Below are 18,372 nucleotides of genomic sequence, written 5' to 3' on the forward strand. Positions count from 1 at the left end.
GTTGTTAGGCAACAGTGCTAACCAAGACAGGTTCTGCTAAATAAGATCATGCTCAGGTTTGCCTCGCGAACGCAGAACTCCACGAACTCCACGTAACATGCCCAGAGTGCACCCCTCTGACCTCCTTTGAATGCTGCCAGGATTAACTTCAGTCGACCAATAAAGTTTCGTCATTACGAAACCGTATCGAAAGGACCACTGTGGCTTGTCTGAGCTACGGAGCAGGGTGACAGCGTGATACCACACGATTAGCTGTGGCCTACCTTCACCACATGAGGCTTGGGGGCACTTTTATTGGAGTCTGTGGCCTAATGGAATTTGTATTGTCCGCACAAAATCCATTTTCCAGGCTTAATAATACTCATTAATGAGAATTATGCAAGAAAATGATGTAACTTGAGTAATACTGTAACACTGCATAGGAGACTAGCTGATAAAATAATACTACGTATTATACTAAACCTAAGATGTCCAATCTGATTTATTCATTACATATTCGTCAGCAAGAAAGGAAATCCTCTTACACATAATCTCCAGTCTAATGACAGGCCAGTAGCTGTGTGGATGTGTAGGTAAATGAACCCAAAACAAAATTACAGATCGATTATTCTAAAGGAAATATATCCTGTTTTATGGGAAGTTCACAAATGGTCATATAAAGGAAATGCAAAAGTGTGAATGTAGGGACCCTCTTTATCAGTGTAACAGTAAATTTCAATGAATTCCATCCATTCAAGCTGATTTAAATAATATGAGCTGGATGGAAAACTAGTTGTGAGTGGCACTGGTGAGACAGTCTGGGAGTTTAATGGGAACTAAGACATTTGTAATCTGATCGTTTCAGAAGCGTATCATTGCCAGATGAGCATTTTTATAGTTCAACAAATTCACAGCATTGCATATGTGTGGAATTTCGATGTCGATCGTTGTTACTGTTGCATGTTTTCATTTGACATTTTTATTGCCAATCACTGCAATACAAATTGAACAAAAAATATCGTAAAACCCACGAATGACTTCATGAATGTTTCAAACGATCTAGGAGGGAGAATGTTAGTCAGCTTTGACGCAACGGTAGTCAAAAGTATTTTACTTTTCTCTTTTAATTACCAAACTTTTATTGAACACTTTTCAATGTGGCAACTAGTTCAATATCATGAACTATCCAGAGGTGGAGATTTCAGGTCCAGAGAGTACAAATCCAGACCAGGATTTTGTTTCAACCAACCAGCTGAGTACTCTGTGACTGTGACTCTTTATGCTCACCTGGTTGGTTGAAAGTAAATCATGGTCTGGATTTTTACTTCCTGAACCTGAAATCTTCACCTCTACTTCTATCTCACTAAAACAGTATAAATAATTGAGCCAGCTGGCTATTCTCCACCTAAAATGGCTATTTAACCTCTTGTATAAAACAATTTAACACCTAGGAAGCAGAAAAAAATCAGAAATACAAATGTATTCCTGAGTTGAGGGGAAAATGCTGCTGTTCCTGTATTTTATAGTAAAAGACACTTTTTTGTAATTTGTATGGACGCACAAACTCATTTGTTGTAAAAAGAATACAGAAAATCAGTATCATATGAATGCTGTTCAGTTAGTGGTATTTTGAATGCTTTAGATTGGCGTTTCTCAAACTATGGGCTGCAGACCGGTGCCGGTCCGTGAGAGGGTTCCTGCCGGTCCCTGAGAGAGTTCCTGCCGGTCCGTGGAGCCTCACTTCTGCACCAATCAAAATTCAGTCAGATTAGGTCAGGTATAAAAATAATAATAATAGTAATACTATCTATCTATAGTAATAATATCTATCTATCTATGCAGATATGCATCTGCGGGGGGTTGGGGGCAGTCGTTTATACAGGGCCCTGCAGCCCCAAAGCCTGACATGACTGGTCTCCAGGACAAATAAGTTGGAGAAACGCTGCTTTAGATGATGGGGGAAAAAAATACTCTGCCCTCTGCTGGTGAAGTACATGTATCACCTTAAAGGTGAAAAAAACTAACTGCGGAAGAAAAACGGACACGCAGGTAAGAAAAAAAAAAAAGTCTTTAATAAAATGTAGGCCTGAGCCGATTGTCTTATTCATTCTGCTGCTGCAGGACGTATTCGCAGAAAAGCGAGCGGACTTCCTCTGCTGCTGGGTCATCGGCGGCGACGGGCAGCGAGGCGCATGGCTGCGGACACCAGTCCCGGCTCACCTCGTCCAGCCACTCATCCAGGACGCTGTCCCGGTGCACCTCACACACGTTGTGCAGGATGCAGCAGGCCAAGATCATGCTTGGCACCAGATCCAGGCCACAGTCATTGTGCTTGTACAGACACTGCCAGCGGGCTTTGAGGCGCAGGAAGGTGGCGTCCAAAACGTCCCGCGTGCGGTTCAGCCGGTCATTAAAGGCCCGCTGCCCTGGCGTCAGCCGTGGTGAGGGAGTGTAGCTCTTCAGCAGCCACGTCTGCAGCGGGTACGCCTCGGTGCCCAACAACAGGTACTGGAGCGGCCTGCCCATAAAAGGTCGGGGCGTCTGCGGGGAGAGAGCGCCCTCGGTGGCCGCTGCCCACAGTGTAGAGTTCTGCAGGATGACCGAGTCCTCAGTGCTGCCTGGGAAGCAGGCACACACGTCCCAGAACTGGCCCAGCCCGTTGACGGTGCCTTGCAGCACCACCGACAGCCACCCTGCGCTGTTCCTGTAGCGGGCGGTATTGCCGGAGGGGGTGACGATGGGCACGTGGAGGCTGCCCACAACGCCAACGCAGTGCGGGAAGCCCCAGTGCCGCTCGTAGAGCCCGGCGGCCTCGTCCAGCTCCTGCACGCCGGGAGGCCGCAGGTAGGCCGGCCCCAGCAAGGCGGCGATACTGTGACACACGTCTCGGACACATTTGCACACGGTAGAGCGGCCCATGCTGAACAGGACGCCGATGGTGCGATACTCCATGTTGGTGGCCAGGCGCCACAGAGCCACAGCGACGCGCTTCTCCACGGGCAACGCTGGCCGGAGACGCGTGTCCCGCTTGGCCAGCCGCGCCTTCAGCTTGCCGCACAGGAAGAAGAAGGTGTCTTTGCTCATGCGGAACTTCTCCAGCCAATCATGGGGCTGGAACTCGTTCATCACCACCCGTTCCCACCAATCCGAGGACTTGATGGTGGTCCACGCGCGTGTGCGGTGATTACAGGGGTAACTCGTGCTGTACGCTATCAGCACCTGGGTGGGGGAGAGAAGACCGGACTGTGAACACATCTGCATTGCTGGTACCGGAATTTGCTGTGATTCAGAGGTATCTGTCCACCCTGTAGGAAGTCAGTGGACAGTTCCTTGAATTATAAATGTGGATTAAAGAAAAATCAGTGGAGACAGATGAACAATTACAAGAATCAAAATATTGTTGAATGTTTTTGCAGCAAATGACTTATAGATGCAGCAAAACTTTGGCTTGGAGCTGCTGGATGGACAGGACAAGATGGGGAGGTAAAGAGATACAACGATACATTTGTGAGGCACATTTATTACTTAAGCGAGACTTTTTAAACATCAATCTCAAACCTGTTCTGCAATCATAATTTACTGTTGAATTAGAAATTTATAAGATAACACCATTAACAATATTCCCAATTTTCCAAGACAGGAGAAATATATGCAAATTCACTTTCTGTATTTTATTTAGGAACAGGATAGGTGCTTTTCTGAACTGCCGTGTGTATGGCCAACATATAAACTAACTCCATACGAGCATCGCGTTCAGATCGTGCCCTGCGGCGTATTCAGGCTGCCCCTATGCATGCTTTACCATGAGCATCCTCCGCTGCCTCTGCAGGAAATGCTGCCTGTGTGCGATTCGGCGCCGGACCTCCTTCCGCCTTTTCGCCTCGGCGTCGTTCATGTCCTTCCTGCGCTTCATAAGCAGGTACATGAGCAGGAGGACAAGCGGCCGCGGCGCTTCGTCGCCGGCCATTTTCGCACGCGCCCCGGGTCCAGCTGCACGAGCGGCGGCCTTGCGGCGGTGGGGGCGGGGACACGGCGGCGGCGTGGAGCGCAGGCGCGGTGTAGCTCGTCCATGTAAAAGTGTTACTTTCCCGTGAAGGCAGTCTCCTTGGTATGCTGTTTTGATGTATTTTACGTACTTTATTTGAATTCCCGTGACTGAAATCCCATACTGATTTCAAGATGCTCTACCGGAAACTGGGAAGGAATGTTATTCCTGTCTGTAGGAATCCGTTTTTTAAAAAGCTGTAGTTCCTAAACGTTCACATTTTACATCATGATGAGTTATTTAATATTTTCATTACTTAACCCAGCCAGCTACCGTGGTGAGAACTCCAGCTGACCTCCGTGGTATCACTTTCAACAAACACTAGCCAATGAATTACAGACTGATAAGGAATAAATACGTAACTAGATCGTAATTATAGCTTTAGTGTGGTTATCTAACCAATAGCTTTCACACTTCCCCCGAGACCTTTTAATAAAGTTTAATTCATGCTTTCCGATTTTCTGGTCATTGTGTGAATAAATAGATTAAAGCCAAGCTAAAACAGCGTGCAGCATAGACAAGTTCCAACATTTACGAAGATTGGTGATTGTAATCGTATGTTGTATTAATAGTTAATATAATCAGAGCGATGTGGCGTTTTGTTCGTTGGTAGTTTTCACGCATTATTAGTGCGTGTCAGCGGGCTAGCTTTTTAGCCAGCCAGTTACACAGACAATAGACATGTTAGCGGTTAGCAGACTAGCGGTCACACATTGAAATAAAGCGGGTTTCCCTGACAACGCAGATTGGCTTTTTTTGTATTGATTCAAATTGTACGACGTCATCACGCCGGCGCCCAGAATGCACCGCGGCCCAAAGGATAGCAAACATTCTTGGCGTCGTCCATGTTACATCGGGACTGGGGAAGAATAAGGCGAAACCTGACTAATCGCACTGTGGAAATTGGTGAAATTGCGGATGGCTGCTGGCCTCTTATCCTACGCGAGTTAAGGCCGGCTGCTTTGGGGTTTTTAATCCGCATATGCCAAGAAGCAGTTGGCCCAGCGAGTTTAGGATCGCCAGTCCCCTTAGCTGAGGTAGGCGACTACAACTGAACCCAAACAATATTCTAGCTGGGAAGCCACAAATTCTACTTCATAACGTAGGATTAATGCGGTATCTATGCCATAATATGTCCTTCTTGGACTATCTCCGAAGCAAGAAGACGTAATCATTTGCATTTTTACTTTAATTTAGAATTGCCTTTATTCTGCAATATTTGCGAGAGCTGGGTGTGAACTATTATTACTTTGGTCCTCGAATTTCTGCTAACCTCCAGTGATGGTACATCAGCTTATACTGTGATTGTTTTTAATATTGAATTGTTGATCATCGTTTCATGAGAATAAGGTATTACCTGAGATACCTAACAGATGAATAGGAATCGATTAGCTGGCCTGGTGAATGTGCAGAAGGAATCGGTATCTCGGTAATGGGTGGGGACGCGCTGACAGCTGTACTTCGATGTTCACTAAGTATACTTTACTGCTAGTGTTTTGGCCCCAGATAGCGAGCTTGTTGGTCACTTTAAATTTTAAAATGAACTTTCGTGCACTGAGCCAAACTAATTACTTGCTTAATGTATGAATGTTTAAGCAGCTATTGTATACTAGGCATTTCTGTTCCTGGGAGAACTGTCTCTTCTGTGAAAGCCGTTCGGTTAGGGTAATTTTAGATTTGGGACAAGGGCACCTGGTGTCTGGAGATAGCTGTTGGAATGATCTCTGTGAGTTTTCCTTTCATTGGAGAAGGTGTAGAGAAGCTTGATGCTGTTACGACGTGGCTAACAGACCTTTTCTTTTGCATGATGAGCGTTGAGAGCTCTTCAGGAATACTGCTGTGTCTGTAACTGAGATTGCTTGCTGTCTGTGATCAAAAAGGCGACCGTTCGAATCCTGTGTTCCACAGAACAGCCTCTGGGCGCTTGAGTAAGGTTCATCCCCCCCCCCCCCCAAAAAAAAGAGCTCCAGGAGTGCTGGATAGACGGCTGACCCTGCACTCAGTCCCCAAACTTAATTTTTACGTGTGTGTGTGTGTGTGTGTGTGTGTGTGTGTGTGTGTATCTTTTGAAGTTTGCAATGTGTTTTTCTGCTATACTTGTTGTCTGGTTAATTTTTTCAAGCCCTTCCTGTGTTAGGTGCTCATCGTAAAACACGGTGCACGGTTGTCCCCTGTGGTTGTACGCATGTTTGTTGCGAGGAATGCTTAGTGTCAGTGGGAACAAGATGTGAACAAGGCAGGCTGGTCAGTCTCTGAGTATCACTGCAGCGCTGCCTTTTGTTTTCCCCGGGCGTGTGCAGACTACCGACCGCCGGCACGCCGAGTCCTGCTGCGGCCCCCTGCTGCAGCCCCAGCTCCTTCCCAGCCGGTGGGTTCCCTCCCACTCCGGTCCAGCCATGGATCAGGACTATGAACGTCGGCTGCTGCGGCAGATCAACATCCAGAACGAGATTCCCAGCCCCATTGTGAGTTTCCATAAGGATACATGTTGGCCGTGACTCATTCTAGATTTCCTGTTTCCTCGTGGTTTCGATTGTGGGGGCAGTCATAGAGTATGTGTAGTCTTTTGAAATTCATGACCCAGCAGGAGTAAAGACTTCAGTAACAACAGCTTATCAGTGCTAATTCCTATGTTTCCTTTTACGTGGGATTTTCGCCTCTACAGTGTAACACAAAACTTTGAGATCTTCAGAAGACTGTTTGGGTTTCCAGGGGAGGTTAAGTGGCACTGAGGTCTGTTACACTCAGATCCTCCTTCAGAAAAGTCCTCCTCAGATCCAGCTCATTGTCTCCCATTGGCTTCGCAGTGGTGATGTTGAGAACTCTGTTGTGTGCCACATGGCTGCCTGGGCTGTGGAGGAAGGGTCCTCTTTCCCAGGGTGGGGATGCAGTTCGTTTAGAACTCTCTACTTCATATTCAATAGGAGAACTAGCTTCATGTAGAGGAAACATTGGCAATGTCTTCTCTTATTTTTTTGCCTTGCAGAAAGTGACGGAAGTGATGCGATCTCTGACGCCCACTAACTCCCCGCTGTCCTCGCCCAGCAAGCATGGTGACCGGTTTATTCCGTCCCGAGCTGGTGCCAACTGGAGCATCAACTTCCACAGGATCAATGTGAGCTCCTGAACACTGCCCCCTGCAGGGCGGCCAACTCTGTCGCATCCGGCAAACTCTCTCGCTCACCCAAGAAATCTTGTGGCGGATCTGTATTATCGCGTTATAAACCTAAAATTAGCGACATCAGAAGTGTCGGGGTACATTGCAGTTAATTAAACTGTTACATGGACGTAAATGCATGTGCATGATTGTGCAGACGAGTTTCGAATGGAAAATCTCACTCCAGTCAGTCGAAGGTGGCCACCCTGCCCGAAACTTGCATTGTTGATTAATACTGGGAAATGCCTGTTTGTAGGAGAACGAGAAGTCGCCCAGTCAGAACAGGAAAACCAAGGACGCTACGTCTGATACCAGCAAAGGTGATCTTTGCTCCTTAAATATCTACGTCCCGATTCCTTATAGTATTGCGTAATTCTGTAGGACTGAGACTCAATGGCCTGCTCCTTGCTCTTTGTCCAGCGGATGGGCTGGCGTACTCCGCCCTCCTGAAGAATGAGCTGCTCGGTGCTGGCATCGAGAAAGTGCAGGATCCCCAGACGGAGGACCGCCGTCTGCAGCCGTCCACGCCCGAGAGGCGGAGCCTCTTTAATGTCAGTTTAGCCCTGCCCCCAGCATTATAGCCCCGTCCTTATTTGGAGGACTTGCATTTAATTGGTCTGTCTGTTCCCGGCCTGCAGTACTCAATCAGCGCCAAGCGCTCCACCCCTGACGATGGAAACAGCATCTCGCCATATTCCTTATCGCCCGTCAGCAGCAAGAGGTAAGAAATCCGCACCACAGATCAGGTATGGAGTCACGTAGCATCATGTTATAATCACACACAGTAGTTTTAAGGTCTGTGGGTCTGATGGTTCACTAGAGCAAACATCGCAGAGTCCATAAAATATATAACGTCTGTTATTTTATGTATCGACTCACGTTCTGCGTTTGCCGCGTCCTGTAGTCAGAAGCTGCTGCGCTCGCCGCGGAAACCCACCCGCAAGATCTCCAAGATCCCCTTCAAGGTGCTGGACGCCCCCGAGCTGCAGGACGACTTCTACCTGAACCTGGTGGACTGGTCGTCCCTGAACGTGCTCAGCGTGGGCCTGGGCACCTGCGTCTACCTGTGGAGCGCCTGCACCAGCCAGGTACCGTGGCGATGGGCCGTTTCTATGGCTCCCGTTTCCGATTCAGTCGGAGGCCGCCGGTTAAACGGCTCTCGCCCGCTTGCAGGTGACCCGACTGTGTGACCTTTCGGTGGAGGGGGACTCCGTCACCTCCGTCGGGTGGTCCGAGAGGGTGAGTACCCGTGCTTTCATCCCTCATCTCCGGGTAGTCTCGTCTGCGTCGTGGTATTCTGACAGGCGCACTGTTTCCAGGGTAACCTGGTCGCCGTGGGGACGCACAAAGGCTTTGTGCAAATCTGGGATGCCGCCGCCGGCAAGAAGCTCTCCACGCTGGAGGGGCACACGGCTCGAGTCGGTGAGACGCCTGCGCTGTTATTCTTTCACGCGTCGCGTTTGAAGGTTCCTCTTCGACAGGCCTGCGTTAACCCCGCCTCCTCCCTCCCCCCGGCAGGGGCGCTGGCGTGGAACGCGGACCAGCTGTCGTCGGGCAGCCGCGACCGCGTGATCCTGCAGCGGGACATCCGCACCCCGCCACTGCAATCAGAGCGCCGCCTGCAGGGCCACCGGCAAGAGGTTTGCGGCCTTAAGTGGAGCACAGACCACCAGCTGCTCGCCTCCGGGGGCAACGACAACAAGGTGTGTGTGGGGGGGGGTGTGTGGGTGGCGATGGGTGTGTGCTGACATTGTTTAGCTCGGGTCTTTATAGTTGAGCCTTTCCCACCCTTAATCACTGTCCTAGTCTTACGTTTGACTTTATCTCATTGGTGGTGAAATTTTGTTTGGTCCATCAGCAGGAATACAGATATAAAGAGGATGGAAAATAAACTGTAATTATTTTCTAGTAAAAGTGGAATAAAAAGGTTTGAAGTAATATGTTCTTATAGAATTTTAAGTTTACAGTGAATATGTACAGGTATTTAGAATATTGTGCAGTGTTATTTTTAATGGGGGAACTGGAAATGCTGTGTGACAGTGTCAATGTTGTATTGGACTATACAGTTAGCGTTATGAATATTACGAACTTGATAAAGTGCATTTGGCGTATTTCTGTGTGTCGCTGGAGTGCGATGAGCTGCAAACAGGCATAGAGGGCCAGCAGTGTGCAGTGATACCAGCGCAGTGTGATGCTGAGGCTTGGTGTCTTTCCCTAGCTGCTAGTGTGGAACCACTCCAGCGTGTTGCCAGTGCAGCAATACACAGAGCACCTGGCAGCGGTGAAGGCCATCGCCTGGTCGCCCCACCAGCACGGGCTGCTGGCGTCGGGCGGGGGCACGGCCGACCGCTGCATTCGCTTCTGGAACACGCTGACAGGACAGCCGCTGCAGTGCACCGATACAGGCTCGCAGGTCTGCAACCTGGCCTGGTCCAAGCACACCAACGAGCTGGTATGGCCCGCCTCGCCCGCCCTGCCCGCGTGCTGGAGAGCGTGTTTAGTTAGCCAGGCGCAGTTTCACTTCTTCCTGGTTTTAAATTTACCGTGGCGAAGTAACCTATCCAAGACATTAAGTTTCCCTACTTGGGATATTGGCCAATTAGACAGATGGATGGATGAGTGTGATGGATGGATTGGTGGGTGGATCGATGGATGTTCTTCCACTTGGAAATCGACGACGTAATTGCTATGCTGCCCCCCCCCATCCACAGGTGAGCACCCACGGCTACTCTCAGAACCAGATCCTGGTGTGGAAGTACCCCTCCCTAACTCAGGTGGCCAAGCTGACGGGTCATTCGTACAGAGTCCTCTATCTGGTAGGGGCTGTGGCTGCGTGCTGGGGGCGGGGGTCTAGTCACTACTTTTCTGTGGTCTGTGCCATGCTGCTTGTTTGGTGTTAAATTTTGTGGGGGTGGGGTGGGGGTTCTCCTCCTGTAGGCCATGTCACCAGATGGAGAGGCCATCGTCACGGGGGCTGGAGATGAGACCCTGCGCTTCTGGAATGTGTTCAGCAAAACGCGGTCGACAAAGGTGATGGCCCATGTGGGGCACTAGGCCAGGAGTTATCGTGTGTGTGTGTGTGTGTGTGTGTGTGTGTGTGTGTGTGTGGGCGTGTGGGTGTGGTGAATTTGCAGTGCTCATTGTTTAAAAGGGACCTGCAGCTTGTAATCCGTCTGTTTTGTTTGCAGGAATCAGTGTCGGTTTTGAATCTCTTCACCCGGATACGGTAGCACAGCGCAGCGCTCTGGGGGAGCAGCATCAGACTCCACCGAGACAACATGCCGATGCCAGAGCATGACTGTCACTCACCAAGCCACGCCCCCCCCCCCCCCCCACCCCCCCCCCCAATTCTCCTCATTTTTGTTTGTTTACAAAGAGACTTAATTTTGGGACAGCCAAATACAGAATCAAAGGAATTCATTTTTGTTTTGTTTTTTGTTAAATGTACAGTTCTGTTCTGATTGTTTTGGCTTTTCTTTTTCTATGTACCGTTTTGTACCATTTTGTGTGTGTGTGTGTGTGTGTGTGTGTGTGTTGCAAACCGCAAGTTTTGCGCGAACCAGCCTTAACATGGTGCAAACCAATTACCTTGAAATAACAGGGCCTGGACACTGCTGGACAAATGTTTTTCCTTTTAAGAATGTGGTGGAGCCAAACCGAGACTAGGATATGTTAAAACAAACACATGTTTTTAAGTCCCAGTGATAGTTATGTTGTATTTCTTTATGGAAATCAGGGAATGGAAGCTAAGGACCTACAGAGGACCTAAAATTACTATCAACTGTAGAAGAGAATTAACATTTTTGATGTATAAAAGCACTTCACTTAAAGTGATTGAGCAGTTAGAAGATGTTGGTAAGCAGTTGAATGCGAACAATTTTTAGTTAAAATTTGGCCATTTCGTTGGAAAACTAATTTAAGGCTGTTCGTCTTTTACACTAGCTTTGGCTAATCAGTGAAATTCCTGGTCGTTTAAACCTATTTCTGTTCATCAGTTTGACCTCTTTAAATGGTCTGTGTGCCGCTGTGGTTTCCTTGCCGTACGTGTGTGATTGCTGCCGTCATCGGCGTGCTTTAAAGAGCTGAGCCTGGCTGCTTTTCATCATCTTGCGATGAAATCCTGTGTGAATCACTCACATCATCTGCATAGGATGGTCACGAAAAGGATGGTGAGCTATGATCCCTGTCAGTATGCATGCTTAACCCAGAACAATATCGGCAGTGCTGTGCGGTTCTGCTGTGCTGCCAGACGCAGATCCAGGTTTAAAATAGGACGTGTGCATGTTTCACGGTGAAGTTCCCAGGTACATATTGTATTATAATTCCATGCATATTTGAGTTTCAGCTCATCCAAATTTCCGTTTTTTTCACAAGTTGATCCGACTGTAGGATATTTGGGGGGGAAAATCACTCTATGAAAAAAATGACGTTTGTAATTTTTTTTTGTGTGTGTTGCTCTTGCTTGTGGTTGCTTGAATGGCATGCTTTACTATTTGAATGAATGTTATTTATTTGACTTGTGGACAGTGTTACAATCTGGATTGAATGTGAGAGAAATTTCAACACTGACTTACTGTTTTTATGTCCTGGGTTTTTTTTTTTTATTTTTTATTTTTGTATGTCATTTTTTCTTAGCAACAGCAAAGTTAAGATCGTAACTGCCAACTTGAACAGCTTAAAGAATGTTTAACACAAACTCAAAGAATTTATGGACATAACTGAATAAATTCTAATTTTTGGCCCATGTTTGTCTTGTCTGTGGTGTTTTCGGGTATCCAGATCCTTCACTGTGCAACACTTCCTAATTTGGTAGAGGGGCAGCTCGCTATTTACAGACACTTTAAACAGCTACGTAGAAACACCGCTAGAGGAGTTCTCTGGATAAGATAAAGTATAGAAGACTGCATTACCCAAAAGCTAGGCGTGCACCGGAAATGACGATAAACTACGCGACATGGCGGGAAGTTGGAACTGCTTCCAAAATAAGGCCATTTCAGTTTGAATTGAATACCTAATGAGAGAAGGTGGGGTGTGTCTAACTGTTTTTAACTTCGCCACGTAATTTTTTAAATATTCAGCATTATTTTGGCTGAGAGAAATCGTAAGTTCATTATTAGCCCTTTTGTTTTATTTCATTGTCTCGGTGACCGATGAGGTGTTGTAAGGTCTCTGTAAATTAGTGTAGACGTCTTTATACCCGCTTGGTTTTAAGTTGTCTTTCGAATGCCGAAATTGATTCTCTTACTCATCAATAGACGGAGAGAGAGCGCTCGCCTTCAGTGGTTATCTCTCGTGTTTTCTGATGCCTTTCCAGCATGGCTGACCGGAGTCTTCCTCGGGAAATTCAGCGGTGGGCTACAGAGGAGTTTAATCTGCCATCGAAACACCTCCCTCCTGACAATTTAAAAACGTGAGTAGCGGCATATCCCATCCCGAAGAAACGTAAACGTCTTCTTGATACATTATGAATGCCTTGTCTTATGAGAATTGAAATCTGTTTGATTCCCTAGGCTGTGCCTTGGACAGGGATCGTCTATTTGGAAATATGTCACTCAGCACGTTTACAACCAGAGGTGGGTAAACGGACCTAATTACTGTATTTGTTTAATTTAGACTTTTAGTTTCTTTCAGCAGGCTCGGTTTCTTCCAAGTTACGTCAACCCACTCATTTGTTTCTGCAGAAATGTCAGAATTATGCGTGGGAATCTGCAATGGTATCCTTTTCCTTAGCTGTGCTCCGATGTGAAAGTGCCTCGATTGGCGCATGAATCACCATGGATCTTAAATTTAGCTGCATGTGGCGGAGATCGGTCCACGCGGATGTTTGCTGAAGCACACAGCTGTGAGGGGTGAAACCGAGTTGATTTTCTTTTTCCTTGATGGTGTGACTTCCCAGGTACAAATCACTGCAGGATAATGAGGTGAGACAGCCTCGCTGAGGGTGTGACTCCTCGCAGCGTATTGGCATTGTGATGTCATTACAGGGCGCGTGCGTGCGAGTGTGTGTGTGCGGGCGCGTGCGTGTGTGCGCTCATGCTAGCTTATGGTTTGTGTAGAAGTGGCTGCATGTGACATTTAGTGGCGTCTTGCACCCCCAGGTGCAGCGGGTGGAGGGACTGAGTGAGGTGGCCAAGAAGGAGAGGCTGAAGAAGGATATTGAGGAGACTAGAGCAGAGCTTAATCAGCTGGATGCCCAGATTAGAGCAGATGAGGCTCAGCTTGTGGCTGAGGGTGAGATTCCTCCATCCATCCATCCATCCATTCATTCATTTTTCTGTAACTGTTTAAGAAGTCTGTGCAAGTCAGAGAGTACAGCAGGGGTCTCTCTGCCTCTCCCTCACACACCCACAGAGATCCTCATTTGCACAGCCCAGCAGTCATGTCCTCCTTACTCTACACAGGCAGTGCTGAGGACGGGCTTAAACCCAAACTTTGGTCTTGTGAGATGGCAGCACATCGCTGTGTCGTGTGCCATCCTGCCATAAGCAGGGCAGAACAGAAGCACTCCTGTGACGTCGTGGCTAGCTGCGGTATTGCCGTTTCGCGGCCTCGTGAGCCCTCGTGACCTAGTGTCTCCCCCCCCGCAGAGAGGTGCATTGGCCGCAGCTGGGACAGTGACAGGGACAGCCGCCAGAGGGATCTTCTGCTGCGGGCGGCCAGGCAGCGTTGTGCCGACGAGCGCCGCTCAGTGGACGAGGACTGCCGCAGACTTAATGGCCACTGCCAGGCCTTCAGCCAGCTCTCCAGGTGGGGGTGCCGTTTGTCTCCTTCCACACTTTTTAATCCCAGCTTCTTTTGAGTGATAGGTTATGTCCCGTTGTAGGAAGGCAGAAGTGGAGTTGGTGTTTGGGAGTGATGACAGTAGCAGTGACAGCCTGAGCTCTTCGGGGCCCGAGCCTCAGGTTCTTGTAAGTACCTGGTTCACCTGCACACAGCGCCATCTAGTGTTTGGATGTCCTTACATCACGCAGGTTGCCCAGGCACTAACAAGGTTTCTCGCTCATCCTCAGCGCGCGGTGAGGGAGCTGGTTGAGGAGAGGGTGCGCTTCTTCTGCTCTCTGCTGGAGAGCGAGCTCAAGAAGGTGCCTCCTTCAGCAGTACAGTAAGTGGTGCTTCGTAGCCCAGGCACAGGGTGTCCTGGGACTCTGCTTGCGGATCCCTCTTATGGACTCGGCCCTGACTGCATTTCTTGTTCTCTCCTCCCAGCATGTCCCGTGAGCAGAGGGGGGCAATTTTCCAGCACTGGCTGAGCGCTGTGGAGGTGAGGAGTGTAAATGGGTTGCCATTGATAGGCAGTTGTGACTTGCTTAAAAAAAAAAAAAACTTGTGTAAATATGCTTCTAAAATGCACCCAGTCGTCACAGTTAAGGGTCTTATAGAGTAACAATAGTGCATTCAGAGTGTAACAAATGGATCCCTTTGAGCCCGTTGAATAAGAACAAATGATTCTGCTCACCTTGCTGTCTCCCTGCTTTGTGATCAGGACCTGCTGCAGTCTCATCCTCCGAACCATTTACTGTCTGCCTTGCAACACCTGGCCTCCCACCAGCAGGTGGCCCTGCAGGAGAAGCTGGCTACTTTAGATGTCGGACAGGACGTGGCTGCACTCGGGTAAATTTAAAAATAAACAACATATGCATCTTGGAAAAAGGGTCTATTGATTCAGTATTTCTGAAACGGACTGTTCAACACTTCAAGAACAGTGTACAAAGATGTCTATTAAAAGTCTCTCCGTGTGGTATATTTATTCATTAAAATTTATTCATTAACACGCCAGACCTGTGCTTCCTGGGATAGGCTGCAGGCCCCCCTTGATGAGTGTTTGACGGAAAGATGGGTGCCTGCATTGTTCATCGTGGTCAGACTGTCTGTTTCACACTGTGCCGTGTTAATGCGTGGCAGGTATCGCTACGCGAGCTCTCGCCCGCAGGAAGTGTCGGGGCAGGATGAAGAATTGCCATCAGTGAGGTCTCTGCTGCAGGTATCAGTGTTCCTGTGGCCTCAGTTTTGCATGAATAATGCTCATTTTTTTTCCTCACTCGTTCAGTTTTATTTTTAATCTGTCGGAGAATCCGCAAGGGCTGTAGACCAGGCCCTCTTCAGGAATGTGGGAAGTTAGGTCCCAGGGTGTTCTTTTAAAGAAATGGTTAAAATATCAGCTCTGTACACTGCAAGCACATCTGTCTGCACTGCTGGCTCTGTGACACACCCCCCACCCCCCCCCCGCTCCTGGCAGTCGGGCTGGCAGGACGTGGAGCAAATCTTCGTACAGCAGGCGTTGACCCAGGTCCGGGTTCGGCAGCTGAAGATCCAGCTAGATGCCCGCAAGAAGGAGGCGGAGCTGGACCTGCTGGCCGGTGTAGGCCAGACCGAGGCGCTGGCAAAGTAAGCCTGTCCTTGCTTTTTAAATAAGAACTACCTGCGGCCCATTTTTATCACGCCTTTGCTAACGTTCCCGGGAGGTCCGTCAGTGAGGTAGAGGGTCAGCTGTCGACTGAAGAGCCCCCAGTTACTGACTCCAATAAGAAAATATGCCAAGCGGATGCTGCACACTCTTCCTGGGCCAGGGTGGCGTTTGACGCGGAGCTGCAGTGCGTGATGAAGGCCGCGTTACGGGACAGCGTGCTGTGCCAGTGCGAGCAGCTGGAGGAGCAGGTCCGGCTCGGGCAGGATGCCGTCCTGGGTCTGCGCGGTCAGTGGCAAAGCATCGTGGACTTCAGGCAACGTCTGGTGAGCCCGAGTCTGCAGTTCCTGTTCCGACTACACTTCCTGCTTGACATGGCGTTTTGGTCAGTTTTCTAAAGGCCGACGCCTACAGCTGCTCTCTTGGTTGTGTTTCAGGTGGAAGTGAAAGTAGATGGGAAAAGGGTTGGTTAGCACCACTAAGGTGAAAGGTTACACTGGTGCGTGGTTCAGTGGGTTAAGGCACTGCGCTCGTGATCGGAACAAATCACATGCTCACGGAGGGATTTCCTTTCCCGGTCGCGCATCAGTCTAGATAAAGTGTTTATATAAAAATATAAATCGGCCCATTGTGGCCAGGTGCTCTCAGAGCACCAAGCTTGTATGTTTTTGCGCTTTTAATCGCCGTCCACTTTGTTGTGGCTGTAGGACAACAAGCAGGAGCAAATTAGGGGACTGATCAAGGGAAACTCTGCAGCCAAGACCAAAGTGTCCCGTGTTCACGCTGAGGTACGTTTAGGCCGTTAACTGGGAATTCCTACGATCCCCTTTTTTTTTTGTAACCGGATACCAAAAGGTCATTTTTGTGGTGGCAAACGTGCCCCTAGGCTATTTCCCCCCCCCCTTCCCTGCCTGCCTTTGACCCACTGCCCCATCTTCAGGTTGGGCACTTCGTGCAGCATAAGGTGGCCCCCTTGTGCCAAAGTGTGCTGGATGCGGCGGGGAACCTGCGGAACACGGTGTCCCAGGGGGTCCGGCAGATGGCAGGACTGTCACTGGCAGCTCTCGATGCCAGGACGCTCGATGGGTAAGCAGGATGGGGGGGGGCGGGCCCCGCCCCCCGCCCTTCGTATAACAGGGTGTCGGAGGAATGCTGCTCGCTTGGCTGTCATATCAAATAAATGTTCACCAAGCAATTACCTGTAAATCCGATATTTCTAAACTAGCTTTCTGTACGAAATCTGTTCCAGTGTGCAACGCGTCCCAGCTGAGTGGCTCTCAATTCACCGCCTCCATTCCGGAACCTTCCATAGCCTTTGCCAGAACCTGGATTTCCCGATGTACAAAGTGAGCCCCCTTCTCGCTGATGCCCCCTCCGCCTCCCATCCCTCACACGCCCCGCCCTGTTCACCAGCGGCCTCACCCCTATCCTCCACCTGTCCCTCTAGGCTCCGGAGCAGCTCTCTGCCCAGGCTGTTTCCCAGCAGCTGCGGCTGCGATTCCTGCGTCGGCTGCTCCAGCTGCACTCAGCCTCGCAGACTGCCCTGCAAAACCTGAGGGCTCAGCAGCGTGCCCCCGACCTCACGGGTGAGGCCTCTTCCTGTTTTACCTTTGACACAGGAAGTAAATCTGTAATGGAGACAGACTCGTCAGTCACTCGAATTTTCGTTTTACAGGGTGGTTTGAAAAAAAGTCAATATTCATAAGAGAAGCTACCTGATGTTCTCCCATCGACGGGCTGCTTTTTAGCGTGGTTTGGGGAAACTCGTATAATATTCACGAGAAGCTATCCGATTGGCTGGTAGAATTCTAAGGCATTCACTAGCCAGTCAGGTAGCACTTCTCATGAATATTAATGATTTCCCCCAAACCACCCTGTAAAACGAAAGTTCGGCCTTCCTGCTCCACAGCTGCGGCTGTTCATTGCCATTGATTCGGCCCCTGATCACACTCTGCCCTCCCATCCTCAGCCCTCTTGCTACAGGTGCGGGAGCTGGATGAAGAGCTGCTCCAGTCTCTCTTGCCTCGGGTGCGACAGTTGAGCCAGAGGACCTCCCAGGCGTTGCTGTTTGCAGCTGAAGTGAAAACTGCCATTGGCCACTGGTGAGTATTGCAGCAGCCCTAACCTCAGCCCCAGATCAGCACTATGGGGGTATTTCATCAGCGCCGCTCGGCGGCTGTGCACCAGACGTTACTGATATCTCTTCTCGTCATGTTTGTCCTTCCTTTCTCCTCTGTCTGCAGGTGGGAGCAACCAGCACAGTCTGCCCTGCCGGAGATGACGACAGGGGGTCTGACTCTGCAACAGTGGCTCCAGCGATGGAGGCTTGCGGCCAAAGCCCTTGAATGAGTCCCGGTCCATGGCCGGCTGGACGTGGACAGGACGAAATGCATCAGCTCCTCCAGACCCATAGCGACTGCTTTAGGAGTGTTGAGCTCATAATGCTTCTTGATAAACTCATTTTGCACACAGCTAATTCCCATTTCTCACTTTTGAATAAAATAAATCGGATGAAACCTCTACTGGTCGTGTGTTGTATCAGCACTTGATTATGTCCTGCCCACTGTTAAATGTTTGTTTTCCAGTGACTAGTTTCAGGCAAGGCGAAGCGAACGAGGAGAGTATTATAAACTATATAGGTTAAACGTGACAACCTGTGAACATAACTGAAATATATTGGAAGAAACGGTAGAAAAGAAATCACAAGTGAATCATTTATGATAATGGGGGAGACGACTTCTTACCCGCATGCGCAACCGAATTGGGAATTACGGCCCATGCGCATGT

General features: G+C 49.1%; 3 protein-coding genes across 5 annotated transcripts; 2 read left to right on the forward strand and 1 right to left on the reverse strand.

The window, feature by feature from the left end:
- Positions 1-1,050: 1,050 nt before the first annotated feature.
- Positions 1,051-4,735, reverse strand: LOC125716453 (uncharacterized). The gene is made up of 2 exons (XM_048988748.1): positions 3,782-4,735; positions 1,051-3,198 (listed from the first exon to the last, which is right to left on the reverse strand). The coding sequence occupies exons 1-2, from the start codon at positions 3,944-3,946 to the stop codon at positions 2,080-2,082; spliced, it is 1,284 nt and encodes a 427-aa protein (XP_048844705.1). The 5' UTR covers positions 3,947-4,735; the 3' UTR covers positions 1,051-2,079.
- fzr1a (fizzy/cell division cycle 20 related 1a) lies at positions 3,968-11,925 on the forward strand. 2 transcript variants are annotated; one of them, XM_048988739.1, is made up of 14 exons: positions 3,968-4,087; positions 6,325-6,489; positions 7,011-7,139; positions 7,438-7,501; positions 7,602-7,732; positions 7,820-7,902; positions 8,086-8,269; positions 8,355-8,420; positions 8,501-8,603; positions 8,700-8,884; positions 9,400-9,633; positions 9,893-9,997; positions 10,119-10,211; positions 10,370-11,925. In XM_048988739.1, the coding sequence occupies exons 2-14, from the start codon at positions 6,421-6,423 to the stop codon at positions 10,409-10,411; spliced, it is 1,488 nt and encodes a 495-aa protein (XP_048844696.1). In that variant the 5' UTR covers positions 3,968-4,087; positions 6,325-6,420; the 3' UTR covers positions 10,412-11,925. The 2 variants fall into 2 exon arrangements, with proteins under 2 accessions (XP_048844696.1, XP_048844695.1); XM_048988738.1 differs by lacking the exon at positions 3,968-4,087 and adding an exon at positions 4,808-5,061.
- A 139-nt stretch (positions 11,926-12,064) lies between these two features.
- haus5 (HAUS augmin-like complex, subunit 5) lies at positions 12,065-18,107 on the forward strand. 2 transcript variants are annotated; one of them, XM_048988735.1, is made up of 20 exons: positions 12,065-12,282; positions 12,496-12,591; positions 12,692-12,754; positions 12,863-12,895; positions 13,078-13,102; positions 13,280-13,412; positions 13,769-13,928; positions 14,005-14,089; positions 14,192-14,283; positions 14,388-14,442; positions 14,665-14,792; positions 15,084-15,162; positions 15,418-15,566; positions 15,749-15,911; positions 16,293-16,373; positions 16,526-16,671; positions 16,835-16,931; positions 17,033-17,171; positions 17,555-17,687; positions 17,829-18,107. In XM_048988735.1, exons 2-20 carry the CDS (start codon positions 12,497-12,499, stop codon positions 17,932-17,934), a joined length of 1,962 nt encoding a protein of 653 aa, XP_048844692.1. In that variant the 5' UTR covers positions 12,065-12,282; position 12,496; the 3' UTR covers positions 17,935-18,107. The 2 variants fall into 2 exon arrangements, with proteins under 2 accessions (XP_048844692.1, XP_048844693.1); XM_048988736.1 differs by having other exon boundaries at positions 12,065-12,205.
- The last annotated feature ends 265 nt before the right edge of the window (positions 18,108-18,372 follow it).

Source organism: Brienomyrus brachyistius, chromosome 21, assembly GCF_023856365.1.
Source record: "Brienomyrus brachyistius isolate T26 chromosome 21, BBRACH_0.4, whole genome shotgun sequence".
Classification (NCBI taxonomy): Eukaryota; Metazoa; Chordata; class Actinopteri; order Osteoglossiformes; family Mormyridae; genus Brienomyrus; species Brienomyrus brachyistius.

Coding starts and splice junctions, on each gene's coding strand:
- LOC125716453 (XM_048988748.1), bottom strand. CDS start 3,946: ATGGCCGGCGACGAAGCGCCGCGGCCGCTTGTCCTCCTGCTCATGTAC. Junction 3,199..3,781: donor GGCAGCGGAGGATGCTCATG/GTAAAGCATGCA, acceptor TCCCCCACCCAG/GTGCTGATAGCGTACAGCAC.
- fzr1a (XM_048988738.1), top strand. CDS start 4,870: ATGTTACATCGGGACTGGGGAAGAATAAGGCGAAACCTGACTAATCGC. Junction 8,270..8,354: donor GGAGCGCCTGCACCAGCCAG/GTACCGTGGCGA, acceptor GCCCGCTTGCAG/GTGACCCGACTGTGTGACCT. Junction 8,421..8,500: donor CCGTCGGGTGGTCCGAGAGG/GTGAGTACCCGT, acceptor CACTGTTTCCAG/GGTAACCTGGTCGCCGTGGG.
- haus5 (XM_048988735.1), top strand. CDS start 12,497: ATGGCTGACCGGAGTCTTCCTCGGGAAATTCAGCGGTGGGCTACAGAG. Junction 13,413..13,768: donor GGCTCAGCTTGTGGCTGAGG/GTGAGATTCCTC, acceptor CCCCCCCCGCAG/AGAGGTGCATTGGCCGCAGC. Junction 13,929..14,004: donor GCCTTCAGCCAGCTCTCCAG/GTGGGGGTGCCG, acceptor GTCCCGTTGTAG/GAAGGCAGAAGTGGAGTTGG.